Genomic DNA, 24,329 nt, shown 5'->3' with positions numbered 1-24,329 from the left:
TAGTGGTAAACAGCCATTATTTGTACTGTGTTATCTTGAATACCAACACAGCATCCAGCGCAGCAATATGGGTCAACAGATTATGTTTCCAGGACTTTCACCAAATTGTATGTAATAAATAAAATAGTGACAGATTTTTTTCTTTTCCCCTCATAGCCACTCATACACAGGTACAGAGGTGGTTGCATGGAATAAGTGATGACTAAAGTCTTTTTTAACTTACTTTTTTACTGATGTTGAAGAAGCATGGCTGCAAACACTTTGGTTGGCTTCGGGCATATTGGCAGCAAATATCAATATCGGAAAATGTTTAGGCAACTATGGCAAACATGGATATCTAGATAACTAACTTTAGATAGATAGTTACCTTGTATGGTTAAGTTGGCTCAAGTGTCCTGTGTGTGTGTGTGTGTGTGTGTGTGTGTGTGTGTGTGTGTGTGTGTGCGTGTCTGTGTCTGTGTGTGTGCTAGTTTGTGTGGGTGTGTGTTCAGATCATCTCCCTTGACCTCGGTTAACTGGTTGACCAAATTACCAAGGTTGGTTAAAGATGGCAGCACCTGAAACAAACCCACTTTAGCACATGTCCAGTCTTCTCTTCCAGGTAGCATACATATCCCGCTCTCTTCAAGTGTCCTTTATCAGCTCTTGGGGGGAACCTTGTTTTATTCTCTTTGTCTCATGTCTGGATTCTTGATCATCTGGTATTATCGACTCCCCTCCTCTCCCATACACACACACACACACACACACACACACACACACACACACACACACACACACACACACACACACACACAATACACTGCTGTTGTATGAAGGGTGGTGGAGGATTCTGTTGTCTTCACTCCACTGAGCGCCACGCTTGGCTGCTCTTGCAGCTGGCCCAGGGAGGAAGAGGAGGAGGTAAAGCAGGGGTCTCCGCCAAGGCCAGCCTGCCGAGCAGCCGAGCGGAACGCCGGCAGATGCGACCAAAATGGCGTGGCACTCGAAAGGCAAAGCAAGTTCATCCTACACTGCAAAGGGACCCAAGCCCCCTCAGCCCTCCTCTCTCTCTCTCTCTCTCTCTCTCTCTTGCTCCCTTCCGCCTCCTCTCTCTCTCTCGCTCATTCTCCTTCTCATTGCCTCTCATTCTCTTTTTCTCTCCCTCTCCCCTCAACTGACCTACATATGTGACCTGCCGCTATAAGTCTTTCATGAGAATAAACCTGGCCCTCGTTTAGTTGGTCAAGTGGCCATGCCAGGTGGTGCTGGCAATCTGTTTGTCTAGCTGAAAGGGGGCCTTGGGTCCACTCAGCCATAGCTGCCAATCCCCTCTGGCCCCTTTGGTCTCTGCTAGCTAAGAGGGCATATGGAGCATCCACTGGCCAATGTGGAGCTATGTGGATAGCAACTTGCTGTACCGGAAATGTGAAAAGTGACCGAGATTAACTACTTTACATTCAAGCCATCAGTCCTACTCTTGGAATGTGAAAGTTCTCTTGTTACACTTGCAAATGGCCATGTTTAGAAAAGAATAACCACATGAGTAAGTGTACGTTATTTTTTTCCATTCTCTGATAAGCACGAGCCGACACAAACAGCATTGTCTTTATTTAGTATGCATATGCTAAGGTTCGCATTCACTTTTTGTTTCATTCCAATTAGCAGCTAGCTATAATGAAAAGAATTACCCAATGCAGCATAGTCATAATTACCATCGAGCTGAAGATCAGACACTTGAGGAAGGAGAAGCAGTGGCAACCTCAGAAAAAAAGAATCATCATAATCTGTCTAATTTGTTACCATGACAGGAGAGTCTGACGAGGTAGGGAATAGGGATTTAAGCGGCAGGTTTGAAGGGGAAGAAAGCAAGGGGGGTATTAATGCTGCCAACACAGAGAAGTCTCCGACATGAAATCAATTATAGGCCAGGTTGGAGTGGGTGATAATACCAGTTCTGTCTGCCTGAGAAGGAGCAGGAGACGGATGAAATGGAGAATTCTCCCAGCCCACTCCGTGCACTTGTGCTGTTCTGACACATGCCAGGAGAAGCGTCGACACACTGTCTCTGCTTGTGCATGTATGTGTGTGTGTGTGTGTGTGTGTGTGTGTGTGTGTGTGTGTGTGTATGAGAGAGAGATGGAGAGAGGGGAAGAAAGAAAGACAGCAAGAGAGGTAGAGCTGGCTGGTAGTATGAGCATAGCCAAGATAAACTCCTCAATCAAAAGCCTGCTTAACAAAGCTGTGTAGCTGATACACTGAGGTTTCTTCCCAACAGTAAGGACACACACAGACACAAACACACCCAGACACACAGACACACCCACACACACAGACACACACACAAGCAAATTTGCTGTAGGACAGCCTGGCGGCCTCTGAAGATGAAGGGCTGAAAATATGCCAGAGGACTTGTGGCACATTTATTTCGGATGTTGATTTAATAACGGTGCAACGGGCAGCAGATGTGGAGTTCTGCCAAGAAAAATGTATATAAATCAATCCCTGTACTCATGTTTACCGCTTAACAAGCCATACATCACTTCCTTTTTACAGAAAACAGGGCGGAAAAAACACTGTGACTGATTTGTTTACTAATGTACCACTGCATTTGCAATGAATTAAACCAAGAGCTTGATCGCGCCTGTCGTCTGCTACAGTTTCCCACATGTAACTTTCTCGCGTTGAGTTAGTAAAGTTTATAATTTAACTCAAATCATCGCTTTTGTGCCGTCACAAAAGCAACAGCAAGTGAAAAGAGAATGAAAAACATGGTCGGAGTTAGATGTGTTGCAGAAAACAAAGACTGAATGCCTAGGAAAACGTCACAGGAAAGCCATCATTCAGCATGGCTGTCATTTGCACTCGATTATCTGCAGTCTTATCTCTGCCTTCAACTGCACACATAGTCATATAAAGAGAGATGACACATCAATTGAGTGCATATTGCACTGTGTTAGTTGCAGTAATTGTACATTTGCAGTTTGGATTCAGAGCATGTCTAAAGATATAAATCTTTCATCTTTTTCGTCTGCCGTGTAAACCTTTTGTGTTGTTAAACAGGCCGACAGCGACAGATAAAATTCTAAGAACAAAAAAAAATGGCATATCAAAGCGTAGTCCAGTTCAATACACAGAGAGAAATATGTGTGTCACTTGTTTTTCCTCAGTTCTTGTGGCTACACATTTTGTCTCCCGAGATGCATACATTTTTTTATTCATTTATTTTTTTATTTGATTAGAGCTAGCTTGTTCGCTGGTTAAACATATAGTTCTCTGGGAGATGACTACATTACCCCCAAAACACACACACACACAAATTCTTTTTTTCCGATTGTCATGGAAGCTGGGATGCCACGAAAGGCCATTGTCAGGCGAGTCCCTGAAAGGTTTCAGTGCTCTCTTCCCTTCTCTTCTCTTCTCTTCTCTTCTCTTCTCTTCTCTTCTCTTCTCTTATCTTCTCTTGTCTTCTCTTCTCGTTCCTTCTCTTCTTCATCCCCTCCTCTGTGTTTCCTTTCACAAGCTGGCTCAATTATCCCGCTAGGCCCTTTGTGCCTGGAGAAGGGGACCTGTTTATGTTTGACATGGAGGAGAAGGCTCTGGCTCGACATGTCAGAGACACCTCGCGCAAAAGAAGCCTCCCACTGAGCTCCTGTGGCTGCTCATACCAACCCACCCCCCTTCACCACACACACAGAAACACTTACACGCACACTTACACACTCACATGCACCCCCCCCCCCCCACACACACACACACACACTACTACTGCTTCTGCTACTTCCACCCTTTACTCTTATCTGCACTCATACTTCCTTACGCCTCAGTGGATTATTGGTAGATGCAGCGGCTCCAGCGCAGTGCCTATAAATGATTTTAATGTACCACATGTGGCAGAGACATGGTGTTGTCAGGCAGGCCAGAGAGGTGTCACCTCATCTCAGTCTCCGTGTCTCGCTCGGCTCCACACCGCAGCCGCCCCCCTGCCAGAGGAGGAGAATTAGGGTGTTGGGTACATGTGTGTCAAGATGTACAAGGTGCCACAGAAGAAACAGGAGGCGCTAATGGGACTTCTGGGGCAGGATGTGGAGGTGTTTGAGAGCTCTCTGTCTTACCAGGCTGTCCGAGGGCTTCTGATGGTCTAATTTGTCACCTTGTTTCTTGTCCTTTTCAGGAGTAGGAGCCAGGTTCGCCCAGGAACCCCAGGATCTGGTGGTGGTGGCCGGCCAGCCAGTCACCCTGCCGTGCTCCATCCCTGGGTACCATGGTGTCGTGCTCTGGATCAAGGATGGCTTGGCCCTGGGTGTAGGAAGAGACCTCTCAGGTATGAAATCATATTGACATACTCTACCTTTGCCCAACATTACAAAGTTAATAGGTATTAAAGGTATAATATATAATATCAATCATACTTTGGGAATTCATATCTCAAAATCTGCTCAGTAGTTCTTCAAAATATCATTATTATATTATTTAGCTGTCAACACAAGTGCTCTAAATGACTCTGACTTTTTACCTATTTTGAAGACATTTCAAATATTTTGATTTTATTCTTGGCTCAGTTGCATTCTACAGTTTTTGTACCTTGTTGACGAGCCAAAAGTTGCCCAAAAATACAATAGAACGGTTCCAGTTTTAATTTGATGGCAAATGAAAGGTATTTCAGCACATCCCCTGGGACTACTCAATTCACTTTAACCAGCATATCTAGCCCTGAAATAGCTTTTAAAGGAGGATTTGGATAATGACGATTGACTTTGCTACGGCATGAGAGATCTGAGCAAATTGTTGCCCGTGAACGGGGCCCATGTATTACCTAATGAAAACAACACTCAAAATGTACATGAGCATGGAAGAGGGTTGCATTTCAGGCTCTTGTGGTTTGGAAATGGGTTCTTAAGAGGCTAGCGCTAATTTAAATGTGTGCTTCGTGTAATTAGCTTAATAGTTTAATTTGAAGTAACACTTATTGCATTGTCATCTCGATGGCTTACATTCCCTTGCCCTTCGCCCAAATTTCCCCCCTCGAAAGCATCTAATCCATATTCATGCGGTACCGAACAATATCGCCTGGCAGCCAGCTAAAATGAATGCTTGACAACTTGTTGAGACAAGACATTGTCTGAGGTCGGGCACATCAGTAGTACATGCGACACAAAGCCCTACAATGTGATTAAGGAAATCCTCTGAAGATCTGGTTTGGAGATTCATCAGTGTCTCTTAAAATAAGTGAATGAGGCTTCCACAATTACTTTAATCCCCCAACCATTGGCTGTGCCTCACCATTGTGGCTGAGAGTGTTCTCTATGCAAGGCACAGCACACAACCCAGCAGTACTCCTTAAAAACCTAGGCCATTCTCTCTCTCTCTCTCTCTCTCTCTCTCTCTCTATCCCACCGATTAAATATGTATTCCGCCAGAGAAACGTGGGGGTCTGTTCGCCTCTGACCTTCAGCGCCCAGTTCTTGTGAGCCGTTTTGTCACCGATATTGCCCTTTAATTAATTCTCCACGGGCCTGCGTGTCCCAGTAAATCCAATCCATTCCCCAGCCTGGCCTTATCGGGCCCCTGGGAGGGTCAGTGCGACTGTAAAGAAAACTGGGTGGAAAAGGCTGAAAGTGACTGAATTGAAAGGGAATGAGAGAGGGATTTTTTTCTTACAGTGCGGGAAGAACAACGAGGGCCTTTCGATAACAAGGTGCGCGTGAGAGCGAATGCCAAGCAGTTTAGCAGCCACGGCCTGACCTGCTCCCGTCCCGACCGAGCCAGAGCAGCTTGAGTCTCTGGACGGATCAACAGAACAGCTGACCCAAGCCTGCCTCAGTTTTGAAAAGGCCAGCGCTTCAGCGTTCGGGCTCAGACACAGAGCGGAGCGAGTGAGCTGTTGGTTCCGGACAAAAGCGCGCTGTTAACTCAACATCAGGGGCAGGCCTGAGAGCTGGTGTGTCAACATGAATGACACTTCTGTGAAATGACACACAGCTGCTCTCTTCATTGGCACTGCCTACATCAACAAGTCTATCAATACAAGCATGCCATGAAGGGCAACACATTTATTGTAAGCGAACGTGGCAGCTGTATACATAAAAGACCACCACTTCTCAGCCGCACAGCACATTTCAATGCGAAAACTCCTCTGGTGTTCAGAGTCCCAGCCACGCAGCCAATGGGACCCTCAGCCCAGGCTTGTTTCACTTCAGGGGTACAGTGATTAAAATGAGCAAAATCTCCCACTATTCACTTTAATAAATCACGAGACAAAGGACTTCTGATTCCTATCAGTCCCTCGCATTCTCCCTCCATTCTCTTTTGTTCGCGCGTAGAGTTCTAATTAAAGAACGACTCAAGACTGTGCCAAACACACAAATGAATGCTATGAATATGCATTGTGTGTGCCACGCCGACGAGAAAGAGAGAGAAAAAAGAGAGAGTCTGCATATCGGGGCAAAGCGCGGCGAGGGGCCTACCGGATGGTGCTTTGGGAGGGTAAACTGTCAACACATATAAATGAGACGCCAAGACGAAACTTTATGGGGGAAAAAATTACTTCCGAGGACAAGGATGCGAAAATGGAGGTCTTCAAAAATCACAAACCCTACAGGAATATATGGCGTTTCAGTGATGCATACAATACTGTTTCCACCAACCATACTCTATGCCAAGCAAATATCTCCATCCACCAACATACTGTCTCTCCAGGGAGTGGAGTGATGCACAGCCGTGCAGTAAATCGCTGTTCCCTGTCTCTGTTCATGGCCATTTCCTTTGGCATTGATCCACCACTGAGACTAATCCATTTCTCCCCCTGATGGATTCATTACTCTTAATGGGACTATTTTACATTGTTTGCCTTTGGTGACATGGGTTGTCTCTGGATTTCATTGAGATCAATGGGAGCATTATTTAATTTCTTCTCTTAAACCAAGACACGCAGACCATTGTGTGTTCAGTTTTAGCTTTCTGCATATTTGAAAACCATTTGTCACTGTTACATCTGCAATCCTCTCTGTATGTCGAGAAGTCATGAATACGCAGTGTGTAATTTGTCTTAAAAAAGGGGGTTTGCTGTGAAACGTTAAAACATTTATTTGCATTGACCGTTATGCCACTAAACCCATTTTTCTTTGCCAGCTAGTGAGGAAATTAAATTATAAAAAAAGAATGTGTTGCTTCAACCCCCCCAATTGACCGAAAATACGTACTGAAATAAATGTGTGAACACCACCATCTTTGAGAGGTGCACTTAATGTATGGCCCAAGAGATAATGTGGGAGGGGTCATTCCAGGGTTATGTATCTGTTTACCATGCATGACTGCTGAGGAAGCATGATCTATCAGAGGACCCCAGGTCACTCCAGCACCCTGACAGGGCACTTAGAAAAGTCTGAGCCTTAGCACAGCATGATATTATGAGGGGAATATCGTTAAACCACACACATGTGGGAGTGTTTGACATTGGCTTTGTGCATTAAGGTTTATCTCATAATTGGCCTTCAGTATGAAAATCCTATACATTTCCACTCTGGAGACCCAAGTGATTTTCAAGAGGCTACAGAAAAAAAATGTCATGCTGTGATATTGTGTAAAAATACACCGATTATTCCCATTAAATGAAAACTAAAATAGTTTTTGTTTATTTTCACAGAAGTATTGAAAAGTAAGTCTTTCAGATTTTGTGCCTGATGGTGAATGTTAATACAGTAGATGGTTCAACAATCCTATTGATTTCTTAGCTTGAAAATAAACCACATTATCGAATGCTGGGTCAATGTTCATTAAAGTTATTTAGTGAGACCAGACTTCAGTTGAAGTAATTTCTGGTCTTTGCGACTTATTTGCTGGAATGTAGCAGCAGCAGTACACACCATGCAACAAAGAAGTGCACCAGCAATATTTTCTCCTGACTTTTCAATAACACAATACATCTGGGTGGATTGTAAATTTCTCCCTTTGTTTATTTTGTATTTGCTGTGATGCCCCAGCGGTCTCTGGTAGAGAGATTAAAAGCCGTATGTGGGAAGCTGAAATGAAAAGTACTGTAATCAGCAGTAACTCTTTTCCTGAGTATAGAAACAAGAGCTACTCCATGGCCTATTAAAAGTGAATGGGATACAGTGGAGCAACGGATAATAATTGGGGTTTTGTAACACAGTGGCTTCAATAGCTGAACTAGAGGACTTAAAACCCATTATAGACCATTTGGTCTTCCTGTGCTCTTTTTCACTGCAATATGCAGTCCTCTCTCAAGCATCCTTGTGAAATACTAGGATAGCAACACCGTAGATATCTAGCTGACTGCAAAGAGCACTCATGGTGACATGGTGGAAATGTTGGAATTACTTAGTTTTCATATTGCTTTGTTTTGAGAATAGTAAGGCCTTTTGAAAAAGCCTGGACCAACCTTTGTAAGAGTGGGAAAAAATCATCCAGCATTGTCCTCTGGAAGTTGACATCTTTCTAATAGACATATGAAGGATTACTTACGGCCAAAGACATGCTGGTGAAAAAGCCAGAGGAGGTGGTACCATTCAATGTGTCACAGTTATGTCACAAGGAATTCTCTGGAGTGGACATGACTCACTTTGAAGGATCTACCCAAATCAATATCATCCCACCTGGCACTTAATGGCAAATGTCCAAAAGTAGAGGCAATCAACATATTAAGTATGGGGGTCATGTTTGAAGTGTAAATGTAATTTTATAAACAACAGTATAGCCTCCTTGCTAGTACGCCTGTTTCCCATGCCCCATGAGGTTGTGAGTTCGAGTCTGGTGTGCGACTGTGCTTGTCCACACAACGGAGGTTACATCAAATTAACTGCTGTGGTTTCAAGACTCAGTCCGACCCTGTGTTAAAATGGCATGGAAAAAAGACTGTTGGGTTAGATAATAGCCAAGTATCTGTGTTTTGTGACTCCAAGAGAGAACTGAGTAAAATCCCTAAAAAGCCAATGTTATTTCAACTCACTCCTTGATAATTAAGGAGAGCATAGCCTTATGAGGGCCATTGAAATCACTTGTGTTGAGAGGTTGTAAACTGCACCATGAAGCATCACAGTCAAGAATGTCCTCAGCTGTCGACTTCTCACAATGGGAAAGTAAGTTCTTGTGCTCGCTCTCAATGCAAATTCCTGATGAGTTTTATTTAAAGACTATCAAAGCTAACTGTTCTGCTCTGAAACATACAGGTCTTCTACAAACAGCTCAATCTGTCTGTATTAGCGATACATAAATCACACACGGAAGCCTCTGCTGAAGCCTAGGCCTGTTCTGGTTTTTTAATGCCGTGTCATCCTCCAGTCAGAATGTATCGGAACACCAGTTACTGTATGTCCCGAGAAACCTCTACATTGCTTTAAACACTTTCAGCCACATCCCAGTGCTCATGTTGCAATACAAAGTGGCCTGTTGGTATGCATACATGGCCTAATGCAACATCTACTGCAATATCTATTATGCTACTATGTCTAATCAACTACATTACCTGAAACCTGGCAAGCCACTGTGAAATAATACATTTTCGTAGCTTATTATAAGCACAAACCTTTGCATTTTGAATAGGAACTGGCAATTTAACATGCACAACACTGTCAGTTCTAATGCCTTTCAAAGCTTATATACTTAATTACTGTAATATTATTAGTAAGCCAATATGTAACAGACAGTAGATCTCTGAAGTTTCTTTTTAACTACAATTTACATTAGCAGTGCCTTGACTATTTTCAAATAAACCTACATCCTTCAGAGGGTAAACCCCCAAACTTCCTAAGATTGCAAATTACCATGAGACATACAACCTGTCTATACGCCCATAACATAATTTCGATTGCAGACATATCAATAATTGCATCACATTGTGAGGTCCATTCCTTTCAACAGCGAGTGAGTAATTTTTTTTCATGGATGTGGTGTCAGGTGGGAAATGTAGTTTCAAGTATAACTCTGATATCTATATACTTTTGACAGATATCTCATGAACTCTGCTTAACGGTTGAATGGATATCTGGGGGCTTATTATTTCCTACACACTAACAGCTGCATGCCTGTCACGTCTTTCCTTCTAGAAGTCCATTAAGTGCTTTAACCAGAGGAAATGCTGTTTTGTTGCAGGCTACCCTCGCTACACAGTGGTGGGGGACCACAGCTCGGGCGAGCACCACCTCCGCATCCAGCGCGTGGAACTGATGGACGATGCTGTGTTCGAATGCCAGGCCATCCAGGCAGCCATGAGATCTCGTCCAGCCCGCCTCACAGTTTTAGGTTAGTCTCTATCAGAGTCTCCATTATTCAGATCACTCCGTTATCTGCACCCTTCATACAGACCATATTGTTATGCTCATGGAAGGTGTAACAGTTTCATACACTATTATAAGGTATGATTATGTATAATAGCTTTATTAAACATTGCCATATAGCATAGTTTAATAGGCTTTTGAAACATTTCTGAGTTTTATAGCATAGTTATATAAGGAGAACATTTGCAGTCTAAAGCACTGGAGCTGACACAGTCTCCTAAATTACATTACTAATACCAGAGACAATGCTGGAAAAAAGGAAAAATTACAATGCTAAAATTAATCATTAGGTCATTCTTAAGTCATTATTAGCCAGTCGCAGTATATGGGGAGAAAGTACATTCATCACTGACCAACTCCGGCGATCCCATAAGTCCTCAGTTTTAATTTCCTGCTGCAAACCTCCCCTCTTCATTATTAAACCAGCGAGGTCAGTGAATCCTAATTAAACTTTATTGGCTTATTATTCAACGTTGCTGTTTCTGCGTTATTGGGCAGCCATTGTAGATATCTGTAATCTCCCACCTGGGAACTTTATCGGCACCATCCAACACCCCCTAACCCCAGCCTCCTGCATCTCTGTCTCCGCACACAACCCCCCCCCCCCCAACACACACACATACATACACACACACACCCAAGTCCACCCACCTCTTTTCTCGCTCCTCTCAGTGGTGGTCGAGGAAGTAGGGAGGCGTAAGCTGATGGGAGAAGTGATGGGGAGATAACTTGGGGGAGGGGGGCCAGAAAAGAAATAGGGGAGAAAAAAAGGAGTCTGTGTAGCTCAGTATCCTCGCCACGAGCGACTGATCCACCCTATTGATCTCCTCTAATGAAAAGTGAAACTAATGATCTGTACGGGTGGAGGCACTTGGGGTGTGTGAGAGGGGGGAAACGGGAAGAAGGAGGTGGAGGAGGAGGAGGAGGAGGAGGGGTGTGCGAGGGCGAAAGGGAGAGACAGGGGGGAAGGGAGAAAAGACAAATTGCGCGCCTGCCGTCTCTCGCACTCCACCGCACCCGTCCACAAATGGATATGAATGGGTAATTATAAGTGCTTCACGGAAAGCTGAAGGACCGGGCTTCTCTCCCATGATCCTCCAATCTGGGAGGTCATTCACCTCCAAGCTCACAGGAGCCGAGGTTCTAACAGAAACCAGAGAGAAGCCAGTAATGAATTAGAGTTTGTTTGTGAGGGTGCTCTGGTTTGTTCTTTGACCTGATGAATTGGGCTCTGATAATAGTATTGCTCTGGGGCTCCCTAAACTATTGTTAGTTAGCTCAATTACTCACGGTGAGCTTGAAACCATAACATCTGTCAGGGGAGTGGTATTTTTATCCAGACTCACTTACGGCACGTCTACTGCTCCGCACCGCTAACACGCAGACTACCGTGGAACACGGATTGCCATTATGGTTGCATCATGCAGGACCCCCCGCCAGTCGCAGCCACTGTTTTGAGGGGGTAAATGGAAAGCCTTGCGCTGTATGTCTGCATTATCTGTTTGCAGGCTAGATCTGCAGTGACAAAGTGCAGACAGAGGGAGAGAGTGAAGCGAGAATAAAAAGAGGGAGAGAAGAGGGGGGGGGGGCTTTTTCATAGGAATATTTAGTATGGCACAAAGCGAAATGTATTCAAGCTCTGTGTCACAGCAAACTCGTAGCTGTCCTTTAACACCAGCGCGCGATGACGGTGAATGCAGAGCAACTTTCATGACAGGGCTGGGAGCACGGCAGGCACTCCTGTATCTCTCACCTGTCAGCCGCAGAAATCCCCCAGCCCTGACACCACTGCTCAGAATCCAAAGCCCTTTTCTAAAAGTGTCTGCCCTGCTGCCAGAGTCAGGGACAGCTATTTCTCACACACACACACTCATGCTTATATACATCTAACTATATGTATATATACTGTATATATATATATATATATTGGTGTGTACACATTAGATAGATAGATAGATAGAGATCTAGATAGAGATAGAGGTAGATAGATAGAGATAGAGATAGAGATAGATATAGATATAGATATAGATATATATAGATAGATACATGCAAACATACATACACACATACATTAATGCATGCATACATTAATAAATACATACATTACAGTAGCACAAAAAAAAGAAGAGGCATTTGTTGTGGAGCCTGAGTAAAACGTGCTGCTTTAACACACTGCAGCTCAGTGTTGTTTGCTGCCACAGTGTGTTGCCTCACTGACACCAGAGGTGAGGCCAGTAGGGATTTAGCATGAGTTATGCTGTCAAGCAAAACACCAGAGCGGACTGAACACTAAACTTGCATTGAGGTGACCCACAAAAGAAAAAAAAAACAATCCATATATAGAGAGGTGTCGTACACAGGGGCCTTTGCACATTGACCTCTGCACCTTGAACTGTATGGTGGCACAGTTCTGGGACCAGTGGTGACCTCAGGAGGCCCAGGAATGTTGAATTAGGCATGAAGTTTGAGTGAGAGGTTACACGGTAGATGGCTGGAAACCCAGGAGGCTAATTATTGTATTTTCCAGGAAGGTAGTGGGTCCAGGCCTGCCCACCTCAGTGCACTCACCCCGGCGCAGCACCGCTGACGGGGGAGACCAGCCAGAGGTGATGGGAGTAGCAGCCCGCTCCCTCTAGCCAGGGTAACAAGGGAGCTCCGCTCTCTCTGTTCCAGGGCCGTCACTCCGTCACTCCATTAGCATGCACTGTTTAGGGCTCCAGAGTGGGCAGCACAACAGCACACAAATAAACCCCACCATTTACTCCCCCTGCACCACCAAACCCACACACACACGCACACACACACGCACACACACACACACACACCCACGCACACACACACCTACAAATACACATACACACTCTTCATCCGTCCATGTTAATTTACATGTGACTGATTTGAGCTACGGCCATCACACCATTAGCATGCACTGTTTAAGTTCACACGTTAGGGAAGGGTGCCTAACAACACAAAAATACACCCCACCACCTCCCCTAAAACAAACACACACACACACACACACACACACAAGCACACAAACACACACACACACAGTAAAATTAATTGGCTGGGTTGAGCTACACCTGGAGTTAGCTGAAAACATCATCATGCAGCACTTGCTGTTTCTTTCTATGAACCCTTTACTCGTTCTCCTCATTTATTTTCCCGTAACTAGCTTGCTGTGGGTTTTTTCTTCGTCATTTGGTTCCCCTCCTCTTCACTGTCTTGCTTGTTAATGTGCCTCCACTCCCGTCTGTGATTGCGGATTTTGATGCACTCGAAGATGAAAGACAACATTAAAGAGATGCAAAGTAATGCCACGAGTTGTAATACATTCACAATTATTCTCTCGTAATTTAAGTTCTGGAAATCACCCATTAGGAAATATTTACTTTGCTGCAGATTGACTCCCAAGGAAAATAAAAGGGCCAGATCCCCCTTGCCTTCCCCCTCAGTTTTTTTTTTTTGCTTGTTGTCAAGCAAATTATTAATTAGAATTACACTGCGAGGGGAAGATCAAGTATCCTTGCAGTGGAATAAATTATTCAAGAAATATGCCTTTTTCGACAGCAGAGCCTCTAACAACCTTAAAGCTGGAGTTTATCACATGAGCAACACTCTGTAAACTGTCTGTATGTTACAAAACTGAAATGCAAGATCTAACAAAGAACCTTTACAAAGTGTAGCAAAGCCTTTTGGCCCTAAACTACTGAACATGAATTCTAGACCATCTGTTGTGAAGAGTGAATACAGAGTTGAGAATTGACTGTACAAATATTCTAGCCTTATTTTGTATTTGGGACATTATTTAAGATTGTAGGTGTAATAAAGTTACCTATTCTTATCAGAAATGTTGTAAAGCCATATCCCTACCACAGTTTCTCCATGCAAGTACAACAAAAGATCTAATGAAAAGATGAAAACATGTAATAAGCTATGAGGACGGAGAACGAAACAGCATGAACAATTGCAGAGATCTGATGGATAGCAGTAATTGCTGTGTATCTCAACACTCTGTGAGGGAGTTGCCCCCAACTCCCCCCTCCCCTCACCTGCCACCACCCTTTCTTCCATCAGCTCTGACATTTCCCTCGCATCTCAGATACTCCTCTTCTCTCCACAGCGCTCATCTCTGCCCCCTTTGCGCTAATACCAAAGGTAAATCTCTCATTTTCTCCCCATCGCAGCTGATTTGGTTCTGTCTCATCTCCTGCCTTTTTTCCCCCCACACTGTTATTCCAACCGCCAGTGTCCGCTACAAGAGAGAGATTGAGAGAGAGAGAGATTGACAGAAAGAGAGAGTGAGTGAGAGAGAAAGATTGAGAGAAAGAGAGAGTGAGAGTGAGTGAGAGAGAGAGAGAGAGATTGAGAGAAAGAGAGAGAGAGAGAGAGAGAGAGAGAGAGAGAGAGAGGCAATTTGGCTAGGTATCACTCATGCATGTAGCCATGTGGGGGGAAAAAACAGGGGGAGAAATGAACCATAAGCAAAGGGAAAGAGATGGTGGCTGCATCCTGCAAACAGGTGCGTTCTTGACAGCATCTGAAGGGGGCTTTGATTTGGGCCAGTGAGCCACGTATGTCTCGTCTCTATTTCTGGCATGTCGTTTTTTTCTTTCTGCTTTTTTTTGCGGTCTATCCATCATGGCCCACTGTGGCGGTGGCAGCAGCACCAGATTTGCACGGGCGGGGCGACGGGCGGTGCAGTGTGGTGCGGTAGAACCCACGGGCACATTGTTGTTCCAGACACGTCAGTGGAAGGCAAAGATCCGTGCCCACTTCATTTTCAGACACCCACCCCACCACTCCCATCCACAACACACTTACTTTCTCCCTCTCTCTCTCTCTCTCTTTCACACACACACACACACACACACACACACACACACACACACACACACACACACACAAACACACCGACACACTCACTCACACACACACATAGCACCTCACTCCCATCTCGTAGCCACATCCCAGAGTCCCCCTCTCATTCACTCTCTTCCAAATGACTTTCCCCCTTCCCCGGCACTCTCGCCCATGCAGCTGTGCAAGGGGATTACACGCCATTCATCGTCCGCTCCTCAGCCTCTCTTTGGCTGTCAATAACTCTGCGGCTGTCTGGCCAGCAAATCCCACTGTAAATAGACCTGGGGGTCCCTTCTCCAGCAATTACAGCACCATCAAGCTTTACTGGGCCCTTAAAAATCACACGGGCGCCCACAGTACTGAGGTGTTCAGAGAGAATCTGTGGGGAGCGAAAGCTTTAGCACGAGAGGATGGCAGGTCAAATAGCTCATGTTGTGGGGGGGTTGATTGCAAATCCATTCGCCTTCATTTGGCCTATAGATTCCTTTGATTATGTAATAAAAGTAAATGACTTCCCGGGCACCTTAGTCTTGATGCCCTCATTCTCTCCGTCCCTCCATGTCTCTTTCTATCTCTCCCCCCCCCCCTCCCCCGCTCTCTCTCTCTTTCCATAAATCACTTAGTGTTTAGCTGATTGCGGGGAACGAATGGAGGATTTGACAAGGCTCAGATATGAAACAAACATGATTCGTCGTTAACTGCAGGAGATTTTATAGTCTCATATAACAGCTCATGTATCTCCCCACAACACAACCCCTTCCCCTGGCGCAATGAACCCAGACACGTACGGAAAACTATTTTGTAAAATGAAACCTTCATTCACTACTAGACCCCCCCAGCCCCCCCCCCCCACACACACACACACATCTCGCCTATCCATCCATCCATCCATCTTCTCTCTCTCACTCACTCTGTTTCCCCTCTTTCACCTTGCCCCTTTTTACCAACACTAAGCAAATTACTTTGGCCCGCATGCAATCGAAGAGCCGAGGCGAAAAAAAAAGCAGGTGTGTGTATATAGTGCATGGAGGTGGTCGCTAGCAATATGCCCTTAAAAAAGGAATGATTGAGAGAGAGAGAGTGAGAGGGAAGATTGAGAGAGTGGGAGAAGGAGAGAGAGAGCCAGCAGGGGAAGGATTGCACCCGGCCAGTCGGTAATTAAAGGGGAGCGATCAATCCGTGCCGCTGACCGGCTCATGAGAAATCTATCGAGTGGCTGCAGTAAAGCGCTAATTTGGAGCCATTAGAGGCTGCCGAATTTGCAAACAGGCCTGTAATGATGATGGCTAGCATGGTTAAAGGGCTGGCCTTTGTGCCGCTGTCAGCCTGGCCGGCATGGAGTGGTGGCTGCAATGACGGTTGACAGGGAGTCCGTGCCGAAGTGGGGTCTGGATTTGGGCTGTTGGGGGTTGGCAGAATAACTGGCCCTGGTTTTAATGATCGGCACTGAAGTGAAGCATCAATACTATTGGCTATTGGTGATGTCCATCAGGGATGTCACACAGAGCTGGCAGGTCTCTACTGTTGTCGGCCCTTAAGTTCCCTGGGTTGATTCTTGACCAGTCAATGGCTGAGACATCAGAATCACTCTCTTCTGCTGTGGCCAAAAATACAGATTGTCAGCCAGTGTAATGATGCCAGGGGGCCATTTCAAAAGCAACTGGCTTGCAGTTCAGCAAACGGACTCCTCTGTTTTTGGTTTTAGCTTGAAGCGGATTCTCTAGCAGTCAAGCCAATCAAGGGAATGAAAGCACCCAAAAGTGACAGATGAGAACCAAGCCCCCTGTGTGTCAGTCTGTAAAAAACCGCACTGATATTTTGTCTAGAGTGCCATAATGTTGAAGTGATGCATAGCCAACATGTTATTTATTTTTCAAATTTTTCAATTTTTTGGCGAGCTAGCTTCACCTTGAACCTACAATATGTTTCTTGAACAAAGGTGTACAATTAAAAATGCCCAAATGGTGTCTAACATTTGATTTGACTATGAGGACAGCACCTTCACGCCTCCGCATTCTCAAACCATAGCACAGGGTGTATACTTAGTCCAATCTGCTGGGTCACAGGTGCACCCCAGGAAGTAGAGCATTATGTATTGAAATGGTTTTCAAGGACGTGCTGGCATTTTTGTGCAACCACAAACGCCATGGCAACTCCAGAAGTCCGTCCTCAGCGACCCTATCGCCTGCTGGGCTGCAACAATCCCCCATTCTGTTAAAAGGTGGTCACTTAAGCAAACAACCTAATTGGTTTTCTCAGTGAGAGCCTCAACCCGTTCAACTCATAAAAGAGCCGCATGACTGCTCGCCCTCTGTGCCATCTCACCCTATGCTGTACGGCGGGGTTAGGGGGCTCAGTCTACCTAAAATACCACTGAAAGGTGAACACTGGCTATTGTGGTGGCCATCGATGTTCATCTAATTTATAATGCATTTGGTTTGCCTTTAATTCACACGTCTATTCTCTCAGCTGTCACCTAATGCTGGCGGACAGGTGGCTGACAACGGGGGGTTCTATTCAAATCTATTCCAGATGTGAAAAAGGCAGCCCAGATTCAGGACAGTTAATTAATTGAAAATTGAATGAACGCAGGCAAGGAGCCAATCAAACGTGATTTCTTTCGAAGGTTAAAATGGAACAGATAGCTCTCTTATCCTCTCTATCTCGCCCCATTCTTTTCCTCACTGCTTTCAGGCACTATCAGATTCAGATTCCGGGAGAGAACCGTAATAGAGGGACGTTTTCTCACAATTGCTGCTTAGAAGATACTCGTGTTTCCATCGTCAGCAAGTATGGACGGGCCCCATGCAGCCGCCTCTGGTTTGGACGGCCAGAAGTATGTCTTCGGTGTTTTTTTTTCTTCGATAGATATCTGTGAGCTTTTTGCAGACACAGTGTCAACACCCGGGGCTGCTCCACAACATAAGCGGAGAATCAACATTAAAAAATGGGAGGACTTGTCGGCAACAAATCTGCCCCCCGAAAAAGATTCACCCAGCCCACTGTGTCACTCCTGAGCCGAGAACCCTCTGTCATGCTCTGTCACCAGTGCCGGCTGCCATCTTTTTAAATGGCTTCTCCAATGGAAAACGGATGTGTGGAGATACAGATGAGAGCAGTAGGATGTATAACCTTCCCTGTATAAGCCCCACTCTTTTATCATATCTGTCAAAAGAGTGCAGGGTTACGAAAGAGAGACTTTGGTATTCTGTTTTTTTCTTCTTTTGTCCTCCCAAGTGTATTGCATAGTGGTGTGTAATATTACCAGAGAGAATGAGCAAAAATTAAGTCAATTAACAAGATGTTTTCCATTCCGGGAAAATTGTGTTACCTTGAATGATTATATTTCTGGCAACAATAGACGAAAAAGGTTGTTGTATACCTTATTATTGAAAGGATTTAATGACAAAATGAGTTGTGAAGATAAAATATGTTTAAGCTTGTTGTAGTGACAATTTATGGCTGATTTGTTTACAATTAGCGAAATAGCTTCTACGTGCCATAATGAATGAGCTTGCAAAATTTCATTAAGATTGGCCATTCACACAGGCATGTATTGGCTGCTGAATTTTGATTGGCATTTGGTGGCCATTTTGGTGAGTGAACCTTTACATCACAAGATATTGGCTGGTGAAGTGCTAGAAGTGGTGCCGCTCCACAAATAAATTATAGTGAGCTAGGGTAATGTCGTCTCCTAGAGGCCAGCTTGCCATAAAAATGTCTTAATTTTTAAAGCTCAAAAGTACTTTGACCCCTGCCTACTTCATGGGGAGCTAGCACCAAAGGCAATGCACACCTTAGGACACAAACCTTATATTCCGTATCAGACAAGTGGGGCTACAAACATACCAAGTTTCATATATGATATCGGTGACCAAAAATTTGTGACAAAAATCAGAAGAAGACGAAGATGAAAAACGTTGACAATTCATGACCGCCAGCGCTGACACAGTTTCATTTCAGCAAGATCAATGCAAGCACTGGATCGGCATAACTGTGCTTTTTTTGATAAATTAGAAATGGCACAAATCTTTATAAGAAATGATCATGCTCACAGATTGACACAAGTCCGTTGCAATGTCAATGCTAATACTAGAAAAATGTGTCAGAATATAATGTTTTTTTTGTTTGTTCTGTTTAGTGATTTGACAATGCTGATAAAATCCTCAACTTCAGAGGGAAAGGGTCTATTATTTACTTCCCTGTCAAAACATGACTGAAAGGAATACTATTTTTATCAATTCAAGAACACAAACATAAATTGGATTGAATGCTATTCACAAGTCTATATGGTTTTGACAGTCAAACCTGGGGCTCCAATCTATTCTGAAACACGTTTCGAGCCTAGTGTCAGATTGGTGACATATCTCTCATCACAGGGATGATGGATGATACGACCAGTCAAACATGAACTGCAAGCTATTTTTACCAGGATGAGAGTCTCCTGGCCACCCACTTAAACAAATGCTCTCACACTGCCTGGAGATTGTCAGAAAATCCACCACATGTCATTTGTAGCTGTGGTAAAACTTTCTGTTTGAAATGATTCCATTCTAAACTGACACTTGTCTTTAGTTTGCTTCCCCTAATCTGTAGACCACTTTTGCTATTGCATATTTTCGTAATGTAAGGAATCTTAAAGTAGTCGCACAAGCACGATGATGGAGGTCGTAAATAAAACATTTGCTCTTTTTTATTGTTATTCTGGATTTAAAGAAAATCATCATGTCACATGAGTTCATTATTTCCATTCATGGTACAACATTTCTTGCCTCCGTCTTTCCCCCATATCTCTCTCTCTCTCTCTCTCTCCCTCTCCTCCACTATATACTTCCTTCCCTCTTATACTATCACTGTCTCACCGACACCCGAATGAATGCATGCCAGCTGTTTTCTGTCTTTGATTTTTCATCCGCCCCAGATATGCCCCTCTGATGAGCATAGGAGCCAATCAATAATTCACTGGCATTTGAATCAAACCCAGGATGATCAGTGCTGGTGTGAAAAGGGGGTAATCAGGCCCATTCTTGGCCTTGTGTTCCGCTGCTCTTAACTGCTCGCTCTGTCTCTGTCTCTGTCTGCTGAGAAGATTGCCTTTCCGCCCTGTCACTCTCCTGCTCACAGTCTGTGTTCCTCAGACACACACACACACACACACACACACACACACACTCTGTCTCACACATACACACTCACACATACAGTACACACACACAATCACTCATAGGCACATGCACACCCACAAAAAGCACACACACAAGCACTGACACGCATGTACACACACACACACACACACACACACACAAGCATTGACACACGCATGTACACACACACACACACACACACACACACACACACACACACACACACACACACATATATTATTGCACATGATGGTCCTTTGACACTGCTTCTCACAAAGACTCCTTTCTAAAGAGCATTTCTTTTCTTTGATAGCTATCAGTTACAGCCCAGCAATTTGCTGTGATTTCTGTTCTTATAAACTATCCCTGTTATCTATCCCTGTGAAATACATGTTCTAGTATATGCATCCTACTGTGTTCTTACACTTGAATGGCAATGTACAGTCAGCTTCAATACATTTTGGCACGCTATATTCCTCTCTTTGGTCATATCTCAACCAAATGTAAAGGAGGAAAAACATAAGTGTATTTTAACGCATTTATGTCATTGTTTCAGCTGCCAACCATGTATGTTCACTCTGTCCTGTGTATATATTGATTTGTAGTGCCTCCTGAGGACCCGGTTATCAATGGAGGACCGGTGGTGAGCCTGCGCGCCGGAGACCCCCTGAATCTGACCTGCCATGCCGACAACGCCAAACCTGCCGCCTCCATCATCTGGATACGCAATGGAGAGGTCCTCAACGGGGCCATGTACTCCAAGGTGAGCACTCTTCAGGCACTGGAATAAACACGCGCTGCAATGAACTACTCAATATGTGGAGGGAGCGAGGGAGTCTAAAGGTCCTCTTAATGTCAGATACAAATTCATTATCCATAAACGTGTAAATATTTGAATAGTGGGCGCTGTTGAAAAAGCTTGGAGAGGCTCATCCAATTACTGGGTACATCACTGATGGAAAGACATGCTATTTGAAGTGCTATTTGTTTGGTAGATAACTTGATAATAAACTGCTGAAACTGCTGTTAAAGGGGGCTTGCTATAAAAGTTTGGAAATCACTGGTATAGGCAAAGGTTGGTTACGGTTGCTGTATGTGATCAGATGAATGCTGCATTGGGCTATTATTTTAGCTGTCAGCTGTGTTGACAAGCCATACCCCATAGAGGTGAAGATAACCGAGGAAAAGACAATAAAGGAAGTTTGATGGTACAAAGACTTTTTGCGCATTAAAAAAAGACATCCCAAATCAGAGCTATTCTGGCAAAACAAAACAACAACTAAAGATTGATTGAGTCAGCATAAAGGTTTGACAGTATGTCTGCAATCTTTTGTCAACAAGCTGAATTTTAATTCAGGTTGGAAAATCTGTATATTTCACATGGTTTAGCTGCGCTTGGAGTGTCCTTTGAGTTGCCTTTAAATGAAAAATGGCACTGCTTTCTTATGCTTGGTAAGGTGATTTATGGCCTATCACTCTGAGGAAGTCAGCTGACTTAAACAACATTTTCTCTACCGCCCCCCCCCCCCCCCAAAAAAAGTTTGTTTTTCTAATGGCCACTTCTGGAGCCCGGACCATCTGTGCTGCTGATTACACCGACCATCTGCAAGCATTCTCTCCTGTATTTAGCCTCCATTGATCGGAGTGAAATCCCTGGAAATCTGGGTCTTCACCAGGAGATGTCTGTCCTCTTCACCCAGCGAAAATATATGTCAGCGCAAACGGCCAGATGGGGAGAGGAGGAGTCCATGTGTGTACATTTGTGTGTGCGTTTGTGTGTGTGTGTGTGTGTGTGTGTGTGTGTGTGTGTGTGTGCATGGTGCGTGTGTGTGTGCGCACACAAGGCCCCTGACCCCTCTACCAGCTTTGCACTGATCGTTTTCGTCCATGGCGATATGGCAATGCACCTGCTTGCTCAGTTTGAAACGGGAAAATAGACAGAGCTGAACTGAACCCACGTGTAGAGTCTTGTTGGAGGCACACATTGTGTTTCTTGTTTTGCGGAGACCACACTGTCTCTTTGGGAATGTTATCTCTGTGATACTGCACTTTGCTCCATTGAGTGAAAAGGACATGGAAATTCGACCTCACCACACAACCCCATCCCCTCAGACAAGCCCCCGTCTCCGTCGCTGTCGATACACTTAGAGCCTGCAGATCTCATGTTATCCCTGCCTCTTAGGCCCAGTGGCATCCCTCTGACCTACGGCCGACTCCCATGTTGCTTGCGCTGCACCTTGACGTCTCTACATCTAATCAAAAGGGGTGATCGTAATTTCCATATCAATGAGAGCTCCTTGGAGCAACACCCTCTCTCGCGCTATCCCATTATTGGCTTTTTCTCCATGAGCATGGAGACGCCACTGATTGGACCCAAAGAACAGCCAGCAGAATATGCCACTCGCCAGCAGCGCTGCTAAATGGGAGGAGGAAGGGAGGAGTAGGGGGGATGAGGGGGTGCGGAGTAGGAGGACATCATACTTCCCGTCTCCACGGTGATGGTGGCAAGCAGATGAAGCACCCACTGCACTGACAAATGAAGCTAGCGCAGCCGGCCTTCATATCACTGCTCATACCATTAAAAAGCAACACGTTCAATTAAGAGACAATCGTTCTGCCTGAATGATGGGGGCGCGGACGAGAGGAAATATAAAGGCATAATCGGCCTTCCTCGCTCAATCCCTTAACCTGCGCTGGATAATCAGAACAAATGAGGGCAGACGTGGCGACGCTGTCTGAGCAAACGAGCGAGCATATCTCTCTCCCGACGGCTTCTTTTGCTCAGATTTAGAGAAAAAAAAAAATGGCTCTTAAACCCACAGAGTGGCATTCTTCACCATTATCCACAAAGAGATTTTTAAGTGATCAATTAGAGGAGAGCCCTTCTTGAATAAGTCATGCTTCGGTGATTGTGCGGTATTTATAACGGATGAGATAGATGTGCCGGGACACATTCGGTTGATTGCGCTGAAGTCGAAACAGAAGTGTGGAAGTCAGGAGACAGCTGTTGCCTCGATACAAACACCAAACTGAACCCAGTGATGTTTTTTTACTAACGTGTCAGCGGGGACATATGGACTATCACTCCAGGGTAGATCCGCTAGTTACACAATGTGCAGTAATTACATTAAAAGGCGCATTTCAGATCCACTCAATGTTTCAATTGCGCATGTGTGTGAGTGGGTGGGAGTGCGCTAAAATGACCCTCTTGGGGATAAAAATCTGGAGAACCAAACATTTGTGAAGATGAACCCAGAGTATGAGACTCGATGGATCACTCAGTGTTCAAATAGTGATCTCATGTGTGGTTTCTTGGCTTTATAAATTGTTATATTGTAAATACATATGCTCTCATTGGCAAAACATGTAAAATAGTAATGTAGAGTAGTTTTGCAACCATGATCCAAGTTCCCCCCCATCTGCCCACTCCATACAATCCAATGGTGTGCCATGCATCCAAATCAAGTCAGACAAACACATTCAACAGCGAGAATGGTCCTTGCCTCTTGAAGTAACTAAACTGATGGGCTTCAGTGCGCAGAGCTCCTTATCGTGCTCCTGGAAATAAGTTTCTATTCATTTTGACTCTTCCCCACAGCCCATTTCAATGTTCAAAGCTATATCTTTATCTGTCACTCAAATTCGTTAGTCTCCCCTGGACCTTCATCTCAGCAAAGTTTCTACTAAATAGTCATGTTCACCAAAATATTCCCCAAGAAATGTATTTGTCATGCACAGCTGAAAGGTAAACCATACAAAAGTTGTACGGATCTTTGTTCTGAATGATAATTTACTATGAAATGTCTTGAATCATTAACTGGTCTTTCATTTTGGGCAAAATCTTTTGACTTTTTTATTCTACTTTTCTCACATCCCCTTACCTTTTCATGTCAAGCAAATTAACCTTACAGGCTTTTCCCAGAGAAATGAAAAGTGTCTGTGGGTTGGGGGAGGGGGGTGTGAAGAATTAAGGAGTCCTTTTAATTAATTGTACAGTGAAATAGTAAAATTAATCTCAATTGGATGAGCTAGGATCAGATAGGTTAAT

At 44.5% G+C, this 24,329-nt stretch overlaps 1 protein-coding gene across 5 annotated transcripts in view; it reads left to right on the top strand.

Annotated features, from left to right (window-relative positions):
* kirrel3b (kirre like nephrin family adhesion molecule 3b) overlaps positions 1–24,329 on the top strand; it is a 167,169-nt gene that overhangs the window by 103,020 nt on the left and 39,820 nt on the right. For all 5 annotated transcript variants that reach the window (XM_031573577.2, XM_031573576.2, XM_031573575.2 and 2 more), the window contains exons 2-4: positions 4,154–4,303; positions 10,090–10,239; positions 20,887–21,044. In XM_031573577.2, the coding sequence (XP_031429437.1) occupies positions 4,154–4,303; positions 10,090–10,239; positions 20,887–21,044 (458 nt within the window). The remainder of the gene's footprint in view (positions 1–4,153; positions 4,304–10,089; positions 10,240–20,886; positions 21,045–24,329) is intronic.

This window comes from Clupea harengus, chromosome 9, assembly GCF_900700415.2.
Source record: "Clupea harengus chromosome 9, Ch_v2.0.2, whole genome shotgun sequence".
In the NCBI taxonomy this organism is placed as follows: Eukaryota; Metazoa; Chordata; class Actinopteri; order Clupeiformes; family Clupeidae; genus Clupea; species Clupea harengus.
This window is presented reverse-complemented; position numbering and strand designations above follow the sequence as displayed.